Source organism: Amblyomma americanum, chromosome 8 (assembly GCF_052857255.1).
Source record: "Amblyomma americanum isolate KBUSLIRL-KWMA chromosome 8, ASM5285725v1, whole genome shotgun sequence".
Lineage (NCBI taxonomy): Eukaryota > Metazoa > Arthropoda > Arachnida > Ixodida > Ixodidae > Amblyomma > Amblyomma americanum.
The window spans coordinates 123,824,880-123,844,921 of NC_135504.1; the positions used below are offsets into that span (position 1 = coordinate 123,824,880).

The 20,042-nt window shown below is 46.9% G+C and overlaps 1 protein-coding gene across 1 annotated transcript; it reads right to left on the minus strand.

Annotated features, from left to right (window-relative positions):
* Positions 1-4,840: 4,840 nt before the first annotated feature.
* On the minus strand, positions 4,841-18,059 carry LOC144102723 (uncharacterized). Its single transcript, XM_077635911.1, has 6 exons — positions 17,972-18,059; positions 13,696-13,842; positions 13,404-13,592; positions 12,438-12,663; positions 10,630-10,786; positions 4,841-5,020 (listed from the first exon to the last, which is right to left on the minus strand). The coding sequence occupies exons 1-6, from the start codon at positions 18,057-18,059 to the stop codon at positions 4,841-4,843; spliced, it is 987 nt and encodes a 328-aa protein (XP_077492037.1).
* Between the last annotated feature and the right edge of the window lie 1,983 nt (positions 18,060-20,042).

Consider the following 20,042-nt stretch of genomic DNA (forward strand, 5'->3'; position numbering starts at 1 on the left):
AACCTGCCAATAACCCCTGACAAGATCTAGGGTGGAAATAAACTGAGCGCTACTAACTTTCTCAAGGCGCTCCTCGATGTTAGGGATCGGATAAATTTGATCCTTAGTGATGGAATTAAGCCTGCGGTAGTCGACGCAAGGACGAGGTTTCTTGCCCTGTACCTCAACTAAAATCAAAGGGGAGGTATAATCACTCTCACCCGCCTCAATAACACCGAGCTGTAGCATTTTCTTTACCTCCGCCTCCATAATATCGCGCTGGCGGGGTGACACCCGGTACGCCTTGGATCGTACTGGCTCTGGGGAGGTAAGTTCTATATCATGAGTAAGGACAGAAGTCCTACCAGGCCTCTCAGAGAACTGACCTTGAAACTCTTGTAAGAGTTGGTGTAGTTCGGTTTTCTGCTCAGGCGACAGCGGTGCTTTACTGAGTAAGTCACTAATGACCTGATCAGTGTCTTCCCTGTTCGTCACTGAGCCTAGTCCCGGAAGCTCGACCGGAAGCTCTTCGGGAACGTTTACCATCATACACACCACTGCTTCCCGTTGTCTATAGGGTTTGAGCAGATTACAGTGGTAAACTTGTTGTGCTTTCCGTGTTCCTGGCAGACTCACCACGTAGTTAACATCCGACAGTTTTTGAACAATCCGTGCTGGGCCCTCCCACTGCACGTCGAGTTTGTTTTTTAGCGATGTGCGCAATATCATCACCTCATCGCCCACCTCAAAACGACGGGCCCTGGCTGTCCGATCATAATAAACCTTGGCCCTCTGCTGGGCCTTTGCCATTGCTTCACCTGACAACTCCTGTGCCCTTCTTAAGCGTTCGAGGAGACTAAGCACGTACTCGACCACGACTGGGTCGTCGCCCCTGCCTTCCCACGAGTCTCGAAGCATGCGAAGCGGAGACCGCAGCGAGCGACCGTACACCAGCTCAGCTGGCGAAAACCCCGTAGCCGCATGCGGCGCGGTCCTTAATGCAAACATCACCCCAGGCAGACACAGCTCCCAATCACTTTGTTGCTCAAAACACAATGCTCTCAACACGCGCTTCATGACGGAGTGGAGCTTCTCAACGGAATTCGACTGTGGGTGGTACACTGAGCTGTGTAACAGCTTTACCCCACACCTTTCGAGAAAGGCTGTCGTCAAAGCGCTGGTAAACACTGTGCCCTGATCTGACTGGATTTCCGCAGGAAAACCAACTCGCGCAAATATGGACAGTAGTGCATTGACTATCTCAACTGAGCTGAGATCTTTAAGCGGCACTGCTTCAGGGAACTTTGTCGCTGGGCAGATCACAGTCAAAATGTGTCTGTACCCCGTGGCTGTTACCGGCAGAGGTCCCACTGTATCAATAACGAGCCGTCTAAAAGGCTCCGTAATGATAGGTACCAACTTCAACGGCGCCCTCGATTTGTCCCCTGGTTTGCCAACCCGCTGACAGGTGTCACATGTCCTCACAAAGGTTTCTACGTCACGAAAACACCCTGGCCAATAGTACTCTTGCAAGAGGCGGTCCTTAGTCTTCTTAACTCCTAGGTGTCCGGACCACGAACCGCCATGCGACAAGCGCAACAGATCCTGACGGTAGCACTGAGGCACGATCAGCTGATCGAACTCGACTCCTCTGCGGTCTAGATACTTCCGGTACAGGACCCCACCTCTTTCCACAAAACGAACATTTTTCTTGGCGATACCTTCTTTGACATTGCAGCGCATGTTTTCTAGGCTGCCATCCTTTTTTTGCTCTGCTATCAAAGCCGACCGGCTGACTTTTAGCAACCTATTAAGTCCATCGGGCGTAGGCGCGATGAGCAAATCTGTAGATAGCTCTTCTAATTTTCCCGTGTCGGGCATTTCCTCTCCAGTACCTGGTGCCTTCAGCGCTACAGGCTCAATTTTATTCAGTTCGGACATGCTCTGAATATCAGCTTGCTGCGCCTCCGACCCTTTCTCATTGCTCGACAACGTCGGCCCCGCAACTACCGCCTTTGCAGCGAGCTCCCGAACTCTCGATCTGGTTAAGGCCTGAACGCTAGCCTCACCAAACAAAAGACCCTTCTCGCGCAGGAGGTGATCGGACCGGTTCGAAAATAGGTACGGGTACTGGGGGGGCAGCATAGATGACACTGCTGCCTCCGTCTCAATTGCTCCGAAAGGTCCTTCAATGAGCACTTTTGCTACGGGCAGACACACGCTGTGAGCTTCCACGGCTTGCTTGATCCATGCGCACTCGCCCGTGAACATATCGGGTTCTACGTAAGAGGGGTGAACTACATCCATTGTAGCTGCGGAATCACGAAGCACTCGGCACTCTTTCCCGTTCACGAGGAAGTCTCGCATGTAAGGCTCGAGAAGCTTCATGTTCTCGTCAGTGCTGCATAATGACAAAAAAACGACTTTTGTTTTTGTTTCTGGACACTGCGCCGAAAAGTGACCCGGCTTCTGGCACGTATAACACACGCGCGCTTGCCTCGCCTCGAACCGCTTTCTGCGTTCGGCTTCGGCTGCCGCCGTCTCCTTACGTTCGGTCGGACTGCTTTCACTCGCATCCGCACTACGTGTGTCCCCCCTTGCTCTCATGGGTGTGAACTTCGGCCTCTCAGACTTGGAGCCAAATTCACCCTTTTGACCGTCCTTAGCTCCGCGAGCCCGACGCGTCACAAACTCCTCGGCTAGCTCGGCGGCTTTAGCCACTGTACTAACGTCTGGCCTATCCAAGACCCAGTACCGCACGTTCTCAGGTAACCGACTATAAAACTGTTCCAGCCCGAAACACTGCAGAATTTTCTCGTGGTCACCAAACGCTTTCTCTTCTTTGAGCCACTCCTGCATGTTTGACATAAGCCTGTAGGCAAACTCTGTATATGACTCATTTCTGCCTTTTTCATTTTCCCGAAACTTCCGACGGAACGCCTCCGCTGACAGCCTGTACTTTTTTAGCAGACTTGATTTCACTTGGTCGAAATCCTCTGCCTCCTCTCTCTTCAAGCGAGCGACTACGTCGGCCGCCTCGGCGGGTAACAAAGTGAGCAAGCGCTGTGGCCACGTTTCCCGAGAGAACCCCTGCTTCTCGCACGTTCGCTCAAAGTTAACCAGGAACAAACCAATGTCCTCTCCAAGCTTAAACGGCCGCATCAGGTCAGTCATTTTGAACGATACCCGTTCTCCTGCACCGTGTGCCTGACTTCCATTACGAGCGCGTTCCATCTCTACCTCGAGACGCTTCATTTCCAAAGCGTGTTGACGGTCGCGCTCTTCTTTCTCTTTCTCTTTTTGTTCTTTACGTTCTCGCTCCTCTTTCTCTTTTTGTTCTTTACGTTCGCGCTCGTCTTTCTCTTTTTGTTCTTTACGTTCGCGCTCCTCTTTCTCTTTTTGTTCCCTCTCCTCAATGGTCTCAAGGCATTCCGACAGCTCGTCATCCTCAGCCTCCAACTCAAGAATCGCCCTTAGCAGTTCTGGTTTTCTGAGTTTGTCTGAGACATCAAGACCCAACTCTCTTGCAAGCTCCAGCAATTTCGGTTTGCGCAACGACTTCAAATCCATGGCTGCTCCGAATGCTGCTTTCTCTACTGCCTACTATTGTCTTGCCGCAAACTAACCCGGCAGCAACGACAACCACAATTACCAGCTCTGTTTCTGACACTAACAAAAGCCTGGCAAAACTCAGAAGAAGAAAGTCCCGCACTCACCAAACCTCGCAGCCACGAATTCAGCGCAGTCGTTCCGCTGCAGGCAACCAGTCATCACACAGGGCTCGTTGCACTGCTCCCGGATGGTCGTTGTGCTGCTCAGCATACAGTTGACCGCATATCTTCGCTGCTGGCCTCCGTTGTCGGGATCTCACCGCTGGCAACCAGTTGTTGCATTTGGGTTGCAAGCCCCAAGGGTAGCGTTGGCCTGGCGGCCTGGGGCAAAGCTGGAAACATTCGAAGGTCCCGGCAAAGGATGAGTCGACTGGCAACAGAACAACTTGTTTATTCTGGCATCGCAAAAGAGCAGCCGGTCAGGGCGACCACGTTACTCGAAGGAAGGAATCGAAGTCTCTCGTTGGCGTCCGGGGCAGCCCCCTTTATACCCACGGAGTCGAGGGCAAGAGGGAACGGCCTGGGAAGAGTCATCCGATACGGCGACGCTTGAACATGTTCAGGCGTGACGGGCGCGTCCGCCAGGCCGGCGCCGGTCAGACCTCCTCGCCTCCCAGTTGAGGAGCTCCTCTCCCCGGCTGCCGCGCTTTGACAAGCGTGGGCAAAACATGCACACACACACACACGCACGCACGACGACACGTGGCACTGAAACATGCCTGGACGCGCTTGGCGGGAGGCGTTGCGGCCGCGATGAACGAAGCCGCGGCGTCCGTTGCATCCGCGCCGGCTATACCGCGCGTCGTAGGTAGGCGAGACGTAACACTACACAGACTTCAGACTTGTGGTAAAATAACTCACTCCAACAGAGTATATCGTTGAGTGTTAATTATAAATTATGCCAACGACCAGTAATATGATTGACCTATTCTTTAGTAAAGAACAGCGAAAGTGAAAACGGATTCTGAAATATATTGCACACCGTGAACATTTATGCTCTTTCTAGACATCATGCTAAGGAACAATAGGTGAATGATTAGGATGATTAATTAATTATTAATTATTATTAAGGGGCATACGTTTTGCGGTTCTCTTCCAGTGGTTTCTTGGAGTAGGCCTTTTGTTGTCAGTTAGCGCTCGGGCTGTGTTCTCCTTTTCTATGTCTGTTTTTAATACACTAAAACAGGTTTTGCGAAATTCACGGTACAGCGCCATGAATTGCTTCCAGAGTTGCCCCCGACACAAATTCCTCAATCCTGCCCTGCATTGGAATTCTGAATTCTAGGCAACACTCTGAAGTCAATATTCTTTATGTACCGGAATATCATTATGGCTTCACGCAGATCAGAGCCTTGTGCGTAAAAGCCAACGGCCAAATACGAGGTGTCTTGAGGTGAAGTGCGCTGCATTTGTAGCAGGATGTGTAGGCTCTGTAAAAAAAAAAAAGCACCTGTGAGACAGGCTACAAGAAACAGCCTAAAAATACTGAATATTCCCTTTAGGCAGTTCATGCGGAATAAACTACAAAGAAAAGACCGATCACCGGGAATATCAACCAATGAACGGCGACGAGCCAGATTAAAAAAAAAACGAATAATACAAAGCGGTTCAGATGAAATTAAAGGTGCTACTACACTGTGAATACTACAAAGTGTTGGTGGTTGGGAAACTGGGTGGACGTGGCTGTAGTGCGCGACTATGAATGTGCACATAGAAAAATGTGAAAACAAGTGGCAGCTTCATCTAGCCATGCGCCGTTGCAAAACATCGAGCGAGTGCCACTGAACGAAACAAGTGATGCTTTCACTTCAAGGCTAAGCAGAATTTTGTACTTGACGAAACAACTATCCTACGTTTTCAGTGCATGTACGCGGTACTACGGGGGCAATCCCAAAAGTAAGCTCTCCAAAGCGCTGGGGCTGAAGAAATACTAAAAGCGTGACTGTTGTCCAAGCTACTTTGTTCGCGGCTTCCTCCTCTCCTAAACAAGCTATCGCTTGCCCGCTGGGCCGACCAGTCTGGACTCGGCAGCCGGGTGCAATAGAGGTCCCGCTTGTTCCTACCGCCAGGCGCGAAGTTTGCGCAGTTATATGATTTTTGAATGAAAAAGGCCTGCAACATGTTCAAATTCATCGTTGCTTGACGGAATTGTATGGAGACTTGTGCATGGACGTCAAAATGGTCCGCCGCAAGTGGTGTATACTGCTTGTCGCACTGAAAATCACAACGAAGAAGCGGGCGACCTTCAATATCTGACGAGACAGCCACGAAGATTGAAGAAATGATGCGACAACACCGGAAGATCACCCCCGATGATCTATGCATTTTGGTTCGTGATGCGTCTCAACGAACCATCCATAGGATTTTGACTGAATAACTGGAATATGGGAAAGCGTGCTCAAGATGGGTTTCGCGAATGCTCACACCATCTGCAACATCTGCAACGCTTTGACTCTTGCCGCGAATTACTTCGGCGCTATAGGCTCCGTGCGCTGCAGTTTGGCGCGCGCGAGTGGCGCCACCTGGTTAACAGCGGTGGCGAAAGGCGGACGCAGCCAACGCAGCTTTGGTTCAGTTTGCAGTGAGCGAGAAGAGCGGTGAGGTGTTTCGTACGAAGGCGAAAACAAACTTGGATAATTATGGGTGCTCGACTGTGTTTACCAATGTCATAACAGCTATAAAAACACTGCAGTCAAGGTACCTAATGTATTTTAACGCTTCCCTCGGACATCGTGCATGCTCGCTCACGCTCAGAGGGTCTGCTGGAAATGAGTGCACTGTGGAATTAAATAAACGAGTGTGAGCTGGGAAAGGGTTTACACTGACTGGGGTGTTTCCAACGTGCCATTATTGGTAGGAGTTGCTTTACGTAGAGTGAAGGGATGCGCTCAGTCAGTCACAGGAAATGGTCTACGGTGAAGTTCTTGGAGCTAGCATCTGAAGTTTAAGTCTTCGTTTATTATGTTCACCTGTGGTTCAGCGTGTCAATTTTGTTTCTAGTTTTTTTTTTCGTGAGTGTTTGTATACTGTGGGAGCGACGTCGTACTTCTGAGAGTGCTTATGTCGTTTTTCACATTGTTTCACCTAAACTTTTGGGTATTTATTTGCATCATTTTATTTCCTACAGTGGTTTAAAATTTTGTATCTTTATACCATTTCTGAGATCTCAAGTCCTGTTCTGGACGAATAAAAAGAAAAATAGATAGTGGTTCAAATTTCACTATATATTTTCCTTGGATTTCACAACATCGCTAAACCCTTAATTTCTGGAATTAATATTTTGATTTTAATAGGGTTTTATCGTCACAATACAACTCAGACTATAAGGGGCGCCATAGCATATAGGTGGTTCCAGAGAATTTCAACCACTCGTGGTTCTTTAACGTGCACTGACATCGCGCAGTACGTGGGCCTCTAGAATTTTGCCTTCATCGAAATGCGACCGCGCAACCAGGATCGAACCCGAGTCATTCGGGTCAGCAGCTGAGCACCATAACCACTGAGCCACCGCGGAGGCCCTTATAGATTTAAGTATTTACCAAAAGAAAAATACGACCAAAATAATTCATGTAAATGGTGCCTTCATAAAATTCCTTAAATGAAAGTCTTCTAACTGTGGAAGATACTTAGCAAGAAACCCATCGTCTTTTTGTGTGCTTAGAGCTATCGTTATCTGAGGGAATGCATAAAGTAAAGCGGGGTCAATCCTGCAGGATGTAGAGTATTATCATATGATATATGTAGTGTTTGTGTTTTTCGCAATTCTAATTCGCATAGTGGATGTCACAGTGGATGTAAATTGCATAGCTTATTTCATTATCGTAGTCAATCAGAGACTTGTTCTCAATCTGTAAAGGTACTTAATTAATCTCAATAAGCTCAACTACGCTGCCGGATATTGCAGTGCCGTCGGGACTGCAAATTTCTAAAAAGTGGGCCATGGTTGCTCGGAATGGGTGATAAGCCCAACCAGAAAGCAATTGAAACTAAACGTAGCAGTGGTGGCGGCAAGGCTTTCAATGCGTTGAAATCAGCAGAGAAGCAGGCGTTGACTTAGAATGGCATCGCGGTCAGTGCGCGTCTGCTATGCGGCCGGCCTGAAGCGAACGCATCGGCCATGGAGGAAGGCGCAGGGATATCGCGGTCAGTGCGCGTCTGCTATGCGGCCGGCCTGAAGCGAACGCATCGGCCATGGAGGAAGGCGCAGGGATACCATGGAGGGGGCGCGCGCTCTCCCCTCGAGAGACCAGCCGTGACTGAGCGTCCGGTTAACACGGCGAGTGCCACAAGGCGGCGCTGGTGATGTGGTCGCTGCTGGCGCCACCATACCAGCGCACGGAGCCCATACAGAAGAAAAGGTAAACATATTGGATGTCATTGCGACCTGCGACAAGACCTGGGCATTCCACTTCTCACCTGAGACCAAACAACAATCTCGTGACATTCCTATTTGCATAAGCCGCCAAAAACCAAGCGCGCCCGGTCTGCTGGCAAATTCATGGCAACTGGTCAGATGTTTAGGGGAATTCCCCAAGGTGGAGTAAATTTGTAATAATGCAGTAATTACTCTTTCGCATCCACCCAAGCGCAGCCATATGGCTACAAAGGAAAGCTAACAGCTTGATCAGAACCTTTGTTCGTAGTTAAAGAAAAATTCGTCATGGTCCGGGGATCGAACCAGGGACCACCGCTTCACAGGAGAAGTCGCTCTACCAACTGAGCTAACCGGGACGGTAAGCCTATAGTAGGGCGTGAGCGAATTTATCAACAACTCGAAGTAGGAACAGTGTTGGTCAAAAGTTAAGGGTAATCCCTCATGGTGGAGTAAATTTGTATTAAGGGAGTAATTACTCATTGGAATCCACCCATAAATACTCATTGGGATCCACCATACAGCCACAAAGGAAAGCTATACAGCTTTCTCAGAACTTCGTAAAGAAAAATTCGTCCTGGTCCGGGGTTCAAACTCGGGACCACCGCTTCACCGGACCAGTCTCTCTACCAACTGAGCTAACCGGGACGGCAAACTTTAGCTTCCTTTTTTAGCCGTGTGGCTGCGCTTGGATGGATGTCAGTGAGTAATTACTCCCTTATTACAATCATGGCAACTCTGTTTTGGGACCTAAAAGGTGTATTGTTGGTCGACTTCATAGCTCCTGGAACCATGATAAATGCTGTTGTGAAACACTGAAACAATCCAGACGGACGATTCAGAATCGAAGAAAAGAAATGTTCCGCAATAGCATTAAATTTCTCCCATTACAACACTCGCCCCGACATCTTCTTTCAAACTGTCGCTTTACTGCAGCAGTTTGGATGAGAAATCATCAACCAACCACCACATAGCCTGGAGTATGCCCTCAGTGGCTACCACTTGTTTTCAAAAAAGAACACCTGGCTGGCAGGCGCTTTAGTGGCAATGAATGAATGAAAACTGAGGCCCAACCCTTCATCGACAAGCGAGCTTGTATGACAATGGCTTACAAAACTGCCACAGTGCCTGCAAAAATACTTCGATGAAAATGGCGATTATGTGGAAAAATAGAAAGAAGTTCCAGCTTTAAACCGATGTATCACTTGATTGAAATTTGCGTATCTTTCTATTTTTGAAAGGATTGGATACCTTAGTTTTAAGATGACCCTCCTAAATTTATGGCTTATTTGGAACCTAGGGTGGCCCGGCTGAAGAATGCTTACCTAAAGTAATGTGCCACTGACACATCTTACACTGGAAACGCATGCGGACAGAGCTTGAAAGAAAAGACAATTTTAAAAATTCTAATGACCCGCCGCGGTGGCTCAGTGTTTAAGGCGCTCGGCTACTGATCCGGAGTTCCCGGGTCTGAACCTGACCATGGCGGCTGCGTTTTTATGGAGGATCATGGCGCCCGTGTGCTGTGCAATGTCAGTGCACGTTCAAGATCCCCAGGTGGTAGAAATTATTCCGGAGACCTCCGCTACGGCACTTCTTTCTTCTTTCACTCCCTCCTTTATCTTTTCCCTTACGGCGCGGTTCAGGTGTCCGCCAATATATGAGACAGATAGAGCACGATTTCCTTTCCCCAAAACCAATGATTAATATTACAAATTTTTATACCGTTATCGCTTTAAAACCTGTTTTTACGACATGCACGTTTCTGCCTCTTCATTACACGCTTGTGTTTCCCAAAGGGCATTTAGGCGATCCACGTGCGCGAGATATCTATGGGGCTTTATGTTCTTTTAATAGCTACTCTTTCTCGATTTTCGCCTACAGTTTAACCAGAATAAAAAAAAACGGCTGCCTCATTACTTTTGTTGCGAGTGCGATCGAATAGTTAATTATGCACACACTGACATATGTGGTACTAACGTAAAATTATTAAGTGCGGCTTAAAAAGAGCGATAATATATGGGACACGAAAACCTTTATGCACCCTCTGTAGACGACATGGTCAAGATCTAACGTCAGCGCGGCTTTGCAGTGTTGCGCTTTCAACTCGAGCGGTGGTCTTTAGTAACGTCAGGTCTAAGTGTTTTTTGTTTCGGCTCGTACTGCATTGTTAAATACCTTCCGTACTCACTGCAATCATTCACCTTTAGCTGATTCATGGCCGACATGAGTACGTTATGCTATTTTGTAAGTACCGTGTTTCATACATTTGCCCAGAAAAGGTGCAAAACCAGCAATTGTGAGAGCCCATTACGTTCCTCCACTGGAGCGACCATTTTTGCACGAGTGGTGGTCGCCTGTGAAAAATAAAAAGCGAGGCTGTAGTGCTCGGGCCCGACAAATTTTTTCCGAAGATTTCTTGCGGAAAAATCATAACACCATTTAAATAAGGCATTGCACGATACCAGTGTAATTTGTTCTGCTGAGCTACACACACAAATAATATAACATCCTATAAATTAGGCATCACACGGTACCAATGTCACTTGCTCTGCTCACCTATCTACAGATGAGGGGAACGTCTTCAGTGTTTCTCATGAATGACGCACGCAAAGAACGAAAAAGAAACTAACAAAAATATCGGCCACCTCTGCAGAAAGAACTTACTGCCAGAACCTCGATGGCTTCGCGGAATTCCGTCGCGTTGAATCCGATGGAGTTGATGGATAGGAACCCGTAGTGGCGTAGGTTCCGCTTCCAGAGGTCCACGACTTTCGAGCGGCCCGCAGCCGTTACGAGGTGACGGGCCACTTCGCGTCTCTTGCTGACAAGAGAAATGAAATAACGATTGATGATTTAAACTCACATTGTATGCAGTCAACTGCAGAATGGTTCATTGTTGTTTCAAGTCGTTAGTTTCGACTATATTGCGAAAGAATTGCTGGCGTCATACTTGCATTTTTCTGGTGCGCTCGAAGACTGGCACATTTGACATAAAAAGCGGGGTTAATTTTCTAGCACGACGATTGAACCGGTCTTCAAAAGATCTAGAGTTATTACATCCTGAACTTCCACTTTTCTTTCATGATTTACAAGGCTTCGCATAGTTTCAATTCAGTTGTGTCTGGAATATCATTTTCCTCGGTTGCAAGTTTCATTCAATATTTTGGATATTGTAAAATTCCGTGTAGAATTTCTCTCCTGCGTTTTTATGGCGTATAAATTACAAAGAATACTGTTTAGGCACCGAGCTTTCGCGAGCTACAGCGCCCTTCATAGTAAATGACTTCGAAAGCACGCCGAAGCAGAAGTTCATTGGGATATCTGTCACAAAGATCGATGAACTGGCCGCACGCTATATAGAACAATGATAAATGCCGCACGAGGTTGCATGAAATTATTTACATGTATTTTTACGCAATAAAAAATTATGTATACAACAGATTCAAACCGTATTCTCTGGCATTTGTCTTCTAATCAGAACGAAGCCGTATCAAAACCCTCACGGTGCGACCGCATATCTATGCAGGGGAAAAGCAAACATGATTGCCTGCCTTGCAATTTCATTGAACGTTGTAATGATTCTCACACTAACAATATTAATACAGAAGCCTCCATTACAGCCTATCGTAACCCTTGGGTTGCTTCGAAGCATTAAATCCTACCTGGCTAAATCACACCAAAAATTAGAAAATCGTAGAAAATGCTTCTCAAAGTTTAGACGCCTTAAAGAGGAAGGGGCACCAGTAACCTTCTTAATCATCCTGTTTTCTTGGTCAGAAAATAGTGCTCGGAAGTGTTCTTTTTTTGTAACACACGTTTTGATACAGCATTCACCAGCCGTAATAGCCGCGTCAGTAACCATATGGCACTGGACAAGAAGAAATTGTTATGAGTGTTAGCCGCGCGCAATTAGAGAAAACGACCAAGAGAGGATCTCATATAGAGAGTAATCAATCTTTAGTGTCCCCGCAGTTGCGCTGAGGCGTACGCTGCCCAATAATTTCTTTATAAAAGAAATGTGTCCCACCTCAGCGTTTTCTCAGAATAAATAACACTTACACCGCTCCCGCATCAAGTTTTAGATCAATTAAGCTGCAATCTATCTTTTTCTAGCCGTCTGTGTCGTGTTAGTAGATCAAGCGACTGCCCCGAACAGGCGATGGCCCTAGGTTGGACCCCCGGAACAGGATTGATTAGCCTTCAACTATGAAGTTCCTTGCAAAACAATATAGCACTCATATATAACTGTATGTCGGAGCATGGGTTGATGCGAAAAAGCAATAACTACCTTAAAAGGTACCGACCACTGGCATGCTTTCTAGTACTTGTGAATGGCATTCATCAAGTTTTGAAGTGGGAGCACGGCAATGGATAATTACTAGTCAGGTTTTTGTAATTTTCGGTCCCTTTGTTGTGAGAACTAAAGAATGTGTTATCCTTCTATGCCCGCAAATCATAGAGGAGACACTTGCCTGAAGTCGAAGGATAGGCCGTACTGTGTAATGGAGTGATTCAGGGCGTTGCCCACGACGTGGTCCACGGCCGGCCTGAAGCTGGGGCTGGTTAACGTGTCCTCGGAGTTGGCGTACAGGCCGTCGTAGAAGGTGAAGTCACATACACCGTCCGCGGGCGTGACCACCGACTCGTTCGTAGCAACACCGAAGATGCAGACCATTGGAAATTGTTTAATGGGTGGCTCTGCACGTTGGCAATATGATATGCAACCTAGACCATGTGTACGTGGCAAACACAATCGCTGCGAAGACTTATACTCATGCTAAATTTGGCAGAAATCGCAAAGTGCATTTGAAAACCGTGCCCTTTGGTAAAACTCATCTACAGATGAGTTTTTATTACGAACTTCGGTACAGTTGGTTAGTTAACAGTGTCGCGGAATGTCGGGGTTTCCAATCTCGCGGAATGCACGGAGGGGAGTGCTATGTCTCGTTATTGTACAATTGTGTATCTCGGGTTCGAACCCAACCGCGGCGGCTGCGTTTTTATGGAGGAAGAACGCTAAGGCGCCTGTGTGCTGTGCGATGTCAGTGCACGTTAAAGACCCCCAGGTGGTCGAAATTATTCCGGAGCCCTCCACTACGGCACCTCTCACTTGCTTTCTTCTTTCACTCCCTCCTTTATCCCTTCCCTTACGGCGCGGTTCAGGTGTCCAACGATATATGAGACAGATACTGCGCCATTTCTTTTCCCAAAAACCAATTATTATTATTATTATTACAATTGTGTATAGTGACGTTCTGCCGACCATTACAATGTACTTCTGACCCGGTAAGCCAGTGAACGCTAATTGCTTCTCCTTTCGACTCGATTTTACATGATCTCCAATGTCGAAGTAAAAAGGCATTCACCATGACATAACACTCCCTGTGACATTCGCATCAAACGCTCAAACAAGGTTCACAAACAGCTATTTCACTTACGAGATGGAAAAGGCGGGCGCGTGCTTGTAGTGGCCAGTGTTGAGGACACTGTTGACTCTTCCGTTCGCTCTGGAACAACTGTCGACGTTGTAGGAATACCCGGATCCGTCTCGGCAGTGTCTCTCGACGATGTAGGAATACCCGGATCTGTCTCGGCAGTGTATCTGGCTGAAGTCCGCTTGGTAGTAGCTGCAGGATGAACGACAATTAGCCCGCCGAGACCCCCGGAGCACTCTCTCCTGACGTGGACACTAACCACTGACCAGAGGGGAGCCACCACCGCCCAACTTACCGGATGGGACAGGACGGCGCTTGGTTGTAGTGGCTGAAGTTGGGGGCAGCTTGGGCTTTACAGTGAGCACTACGACCTCTGTCGGCATTGAAGAGGCGTACACCTTCGCCTCGGTAGCGTCGGTAGAAGGTGCTTCCTCTGCGGCACCTAAAGGGCGAAGAACAATATAGCGGGGCGCAGTGCACAGAATATTGCCATTATAAACGGATTTAAGAGTGATTCCTATTTCGATAAAACGACACAACCATATCACAAATATTTTGTATTTTGTCGGTAGAACGGACGTTTATGTTTTTAACACCAGAGCATTGAAAGTCCTGGTGCCCAAAAAATCCGACGTCGGCGTTGTCAACGCTGTGAGCGAAAAATCACGAGCATGACTCTGGCAGGCGGTGTCCAGAAAGCAACCTAGGAGGCAGGTGGGCTACCCAGGACACGTGAGGCGTAATCACCAGCTTCCTACTGGATAGTGAGCAAACTGCGTACCGTAGCTGGTGGCAGCTACGATTGGTCGCTCGGGAAGAACTACGTGGACCACAGAGGGCGCAAGGCGGGAGCACCTGCCAGCGCAGGGCAGTGGCGCATCGCTTAACCGATGCATCTCTGCACCAGGAGGGGTAATACGACCTCTAAGGGTCAAAGATTCGAAAGTAGAGAATGACTTTCTGCATATATGGGAATTACCCGTTTACGCTATCGCGTCATATCCTTAAGGCGTAGCTTAAGTGCCCCTTCAATTTCAAAAAAAAAATATTTTGCTGTAGTATGGCAGTTTTTCTTGCACTACTTGTGTAGTGTGTAGCTCTGTGATACTTTTCTGTTGCACCTACGCAAGCTTCTGTTGTTACTACAAACATTTCTGTTCTCAGTGCAGGTTTTGTGGTCAAAAACGTTACAGAAACTCTGTTGCCACGAGAGAAGTATTTCAACTGTGTTTTCCGGCTTTGTTTTATTTGTTACCGAGGAGAAATACGCCTAGGGAAGTACATCAAACCTGATGGAAGCTGCAAGGCTTATGTAGGCTCGCGAAGTAGGTTCCAAAAATGACCACAAATACATTTTTTTTATTCAAAATCTTCTGTCCCGTCGAAAAGGAGCAAACGGTAACCCGCGCGAAATTATATTCGCTACGCCTGCAGGACCAACTCGAATATTACCGCCGTTTATCAGGCCCTGCGCTAGAAAGGAAGAGCGCTCTGAGGACCTGCCTACTGTATACAGAGATTCCTCATCATCATCATAATCATCATCAGTGAGACTACGCCCACTTGGGGACAGATGCTCTCTCATATCTCTCCAATTAACTCAGTGCTGTGCCTGCTGCGGCCACCGCACATCCGCAAACTTCTTAATCTCACTCGCCCACCTCACTTTCAGCCACCTCCTGCTGCCGCTTCCTGCCACACAGGCGAGAAGGAATTAAATACAACTTTCATATACTTTTATTTTTCGGTATATTGGTACATTGCAATATATGATATGAGAAGACTTGAGAAATGTGCTTCCTCAATCCTTGCTTTTCTTGTTATTTCGCTCTTGTGATTAGGATCTGCAGCCCCTACCTGTCCAAAGTATACGTATTCTCTTACCACGTCCAGTCCCTATCTACTAGTTGTAAGTTACTATTCCCTTCCGAGGCTGTTGAAAACTACTTTGGTTTTCTGCATGTTAATTTTCGGACGTCATTCTGCTGTCTTTCTTTGTCATTCATCATGCATTGCCATTCATCAGCTAAGTGACTTAGCAAGGTAATGTCATCAGTGAGTTGTCGGTGTCTGAAGTATTCTCTATTAGCTCTTTTTACTCTCTTCTTAATTAACTCCTCTTAATTATTGCTTCTTAATTAGGTTTTTCGTTCCCTGAGAGAACCTGCTGGTACCCTGTGCAAACATCCTTGTGCCTATTTGCACCGCACACACCTTAATGATAGCTGTGAGGTTATCGTTCATTGCTTGAACATTAACACTGTCATCCTAAGTTAAGGCTGAATATATATTCTGCAGCGCGGTCCTAAATTCCTCTACTTTCTCGCTTACCGTTAGCGCGGTGATGGGCTTCCGGCTCATTAGTTTGTTCCTTCTTCATGTCTAGGCTAATTCGGGACATTATCATCTTGTGGTTGTTACAAGGCGCCTTTGCAAGGAATTCCACCTCTTGCAGGATGCTAGGGCGAGCGCACAATGAAGTCTATTTTATTTTTAGTCGCACCATTGGGGATTTTCGACGGCCACTTCTGTTGTCCCGTTCGCGGAAGATGTCCATGATCTGTAGATTATTTTTCTCTTCGAACTCTAAGACCAACTTCCCCCTACTATTCCTGCAGCTTGTGCCGTAGACTGCCACTACCTGGAATCTAGCCTACTTCTTGCCTACCTCGACTTTGAAGTCGCCCAACACTACAGTGTACTATGTTTTTACTTTGCTCATTGCCTAACACAGACCTGCTGGTCGTGGGATCAAACCTCTGGTTTGGCGGCTGTATGTCGATGGATGAGAAAGGCAAAAACACTCTTGTGCTGCACAATGTCAGTGGACATGAAAGAGACAGATGTAGTCGTGATCATCAGGATCTTCCATAACGGTTTATCCGAAGCCCATGTGCCTCAAGAAGACGTTAAACCTCAATAGTGTACCAATGAGCTGAAGTGCAGGTGTGCCCAACGCAATCGCCGTCGAGATTCGTATGCTGCTTATCGTCTGCAAACACTGGCGCGTGCGTGCAGTGTGCAGACGGTGGGCTTCAAAACGAATAAATCTCAGGGATATGTAGTGGCGAGGTTCCTAGACATATTAACCGAAAATAGCCGCTGTATGCCGATGTTGGCGCAAGCAGCGTTAATGTTTCCGCCATAGGGCCAGGTAACCTTCTATGCGTGCACGAAATGTCCCATTACTACGTTCAAAACTTTTTTGGGCTTGTTTTCACATGCATTGTGCTTTCCTGATTTGAATGAAACAATGGTAACTAAACGCATTACGCGCAAGACCCGGCTTATTGGCTACTACAGTCTAAGTTCACACTGACTATGTAATGAGCACGGTAACCGTCACAAAGATAGCATTAAAGCTACAGGTGTAAAGAGTGCTCTTGGTGGGCCATTTCATGGGGGATGACGAGGCATATGTCTTAAGACGAGGGGTGTATATAAAATTCAAGGAGGAGATTGCGCAGGTATGACTATAATGGAGATGGAGGGAACTAGGGTGTGCGTGCGTGCGTGTGTGTGTGCGTGCAGACAGCTCCAGAACAAAAAAAATGGAGGGCGTTCTTACAATCTCTGATCTCACATAAAACGCGGAATAGGGTGACGCCAGAAGGTCCAAAATACTAATAATCTGTTTACATGCAGTAAGTGTACCGCAGCGGTGGCCTAGTGGTTGAGCATCCGCTTCGCATGCGTGAGGTGCGGGGCTCGATCCCCAGTGCCGCCGGGCCCCCACCGGCGATACAATGGTGCTCAGCTTCTTTAGGGTGTAATGCTTGGGAAATGGGTTTTTGACCCCGCTTTGAGTAGAGAAGAATACCTTGCGACATGGCGTTCTCTGACCTAAGATGCCCTTGCGCGATAAAAATTCATCATCACAAAGTGTTCCCAGACGTACAATTACTGCCATTTAAACGTGTTGTAAATCACGTCGCGCCGAAGCGCTCTCTAAGAGCGCAAATGTTTGCTGCCATTTCCCATTTTCGATCAAACATCGAATGCAGCCTTGAAACCTGCCATAAGAGGCCACTGCAGTGGCTGCTAACTCGAGCGATTCCGTCCATCATCTCGCGATACCTGGGGAGACGCCTTCTGTGTTTCTCAACACCTGTCGTATAATCCGAATATGGCGAAGAATTTCGTTTTTGTCCGTCTGTCTAGCGGTCCTCCTAATCCCAATAATCGAATGCAGTTGAAGAACGACGCGTGACAATGCTGGTGGCAGGCAGGCCCCTTCATGAATTGGGATTTATGTCACGCCAATCGGTCGGCGCCAAAGGTGTTTGCCGCTTCGTTTCGAGTTGCATCCCACGATTGATTTTTTTTCCTTTTCCCAGCTAGGGCGGCTCACGTGGGATGCAAGCGGACTGTGCCACATTGCGGAGGCTATAGGAAGGGCCTTGAGAAGTCGCAGCCAGACTGACATAATTACGAACTCTAAAAAAAGCGCACTACAGTGCGAATGACCGAAGCATGAGGCGTCCGTGCAACTTGCATTGAAAACCAGATGATCTGACAGGCATTCAAAATACCGGAGACGTTGTCTAAGAACAAGACGACGACTTGCTCACCCACATGCATGATGAGAAACAGCCCGGAGATGATTACAACCAGGGCCACACAAATCCCGGCAGCCGTGAAGGCGGCGCGTAGCAGCATGTCTCTGCAAACATTTGTTCATATTTGGACCCGTGGAAAATATAGGCGGCGACAGCACGTGCTTTCGCAGTACAGACGTCTGTGTACGTGCACTGACAACTACATATTATAATACAGCGCTGTTTTCGTGCTCACGAATTGATAATGCAGAACTATTAAAGCACGTTAACGATAGGCTGAGGCAGTTTATAATTCGTGCCCAATCAAATCTATCACGCAAAACTCTAGAAGAGACAAGGATATAAAAAATGAACCTTTCCTGTAGCAGAAATTAGGTCCCCCACCAAGGAAGGTCATTTTGTTTGAAGTAATGGCACGGTGTGTGGTAACGGCGCCGTGGTAAATGCAATAAGGTTCATGACACACACCGGCCACACATTTGTGTTACGATCACATTTAGCCATCAATTATGCAACTTGTACAAACGGTTGAGCTGAAAATTGCGGGCCTTTTCACGTGATGATTTTGTCACTGTGCGCGAACCATGTGGTCTAGACATAACAATCAGTGACAGCTCACATTGCAAAAGGGGGCACGTCACGTCTCTCACTGTTATTGTCTAACCTCATTGCTCGCACACCACCTAAAAATGTTGACTGTCTCATAATGTCTAGCCTACAATGGTGGTGCTGTTCCAGTCATGACTAACATACACAATTACAGCTGTTGCGTTTTTGACATGCTCTGAAATTGAGTGCAGTGATTTAAAGTTGTGAGTGTGAATAACAGAGACAACCCTTAGAAAGAAGAAAGATTAGTGTCTCGTACCTGTTGTAATAAGAGGGGCCCGAGACCTGCAAAACTAGGACATTATGACGGCTGCTTCTCTTAATCTGCAGCAAGTATACTAACCGACGCAAATTTTTTTCTTTCATGAATATCAAAGAGAAAATATTTTATGGCTAGTGTCGTGCGGCTTGTTCATGCGACGTCTCTTAATTTAAGGTTTACATGTTTCTCTTAAGAGGTAAGCCCTATCCTTTCCATGTATTTCAGAGAATGTTTCGGTACATTTTTTAATCAGTAAATATAGATAGCGCCTACCTAGTTGAATCACTTTTATCGCAGCTTTATGCTCTTTCGACAGAAGAAAAACTGTATTAAGCAATAAAACTAATTTTTATGACCTTCTCTCCCGAGGACTAAATTTAAGGATACTTTTGGCGTTGTTTCAGTCTGTAAAATGAAAACAGGTCATTTTGCATGCCTAATTTTGGTTTAGTACATTCCCACATGCCCATGTAACGTACACGCGAAGAATTAGCCTCCTGCCTCATTTCATTTCGGAGATTATGGTACGTACCCCTGTAAAAATTTTTTTTTAGATATGAGCTTAAAGTAAAAGCTAACTTTATTACGAAGCTTTTGCTTTCGCAGCATTCGCTGACAAATTTCGCCACGGGCCTCAATTATTCAGTTATCTTTGTGTTTCATTAATAGTCGTCTTGTTTTCTACTATTTTTTTCATGTTGTGTTACTCAGCCGGCAGAGGAAACTTGATCCTCGTCAACTTCTCTCAGCGGAGGAGAGTATTACGACTGCAGGTTAACCATAAGCCTCTAGAACCTTGGCTCTTGCTATGTTACCGCTGTGGAATGGTATGAAAGGATCCACTGCTGACATCTTTAGTGTCTTTGCTAGGATAGAGGCAATGTTTTGGAGGATGCTCCCAGATGATTCGAATCAAGGACTGAAATGCTATCATGAAGCCTAAGAGCTGCCGGATTATTCTTAACAAGTTTTGTACTCCAACTGAGTTAAGAAACATTCAATTCTTGTCATAAAATAGTGTTTGAAATTGCTGGTAAGACATTGCCTCCACAAAAGAAGGTGGCCTGATTGTTCATCTCCGCTTTTCTAAAGTTATTCTTTAAAGAGCAATATGCCGCATAGAAGGAAGCGCGATACTGGAAAAGATGCGGGCAATAATGTCCTCTTAAGAATGAAACATGACTAAAGACCAAAATTTTTTAGATTTGCTGT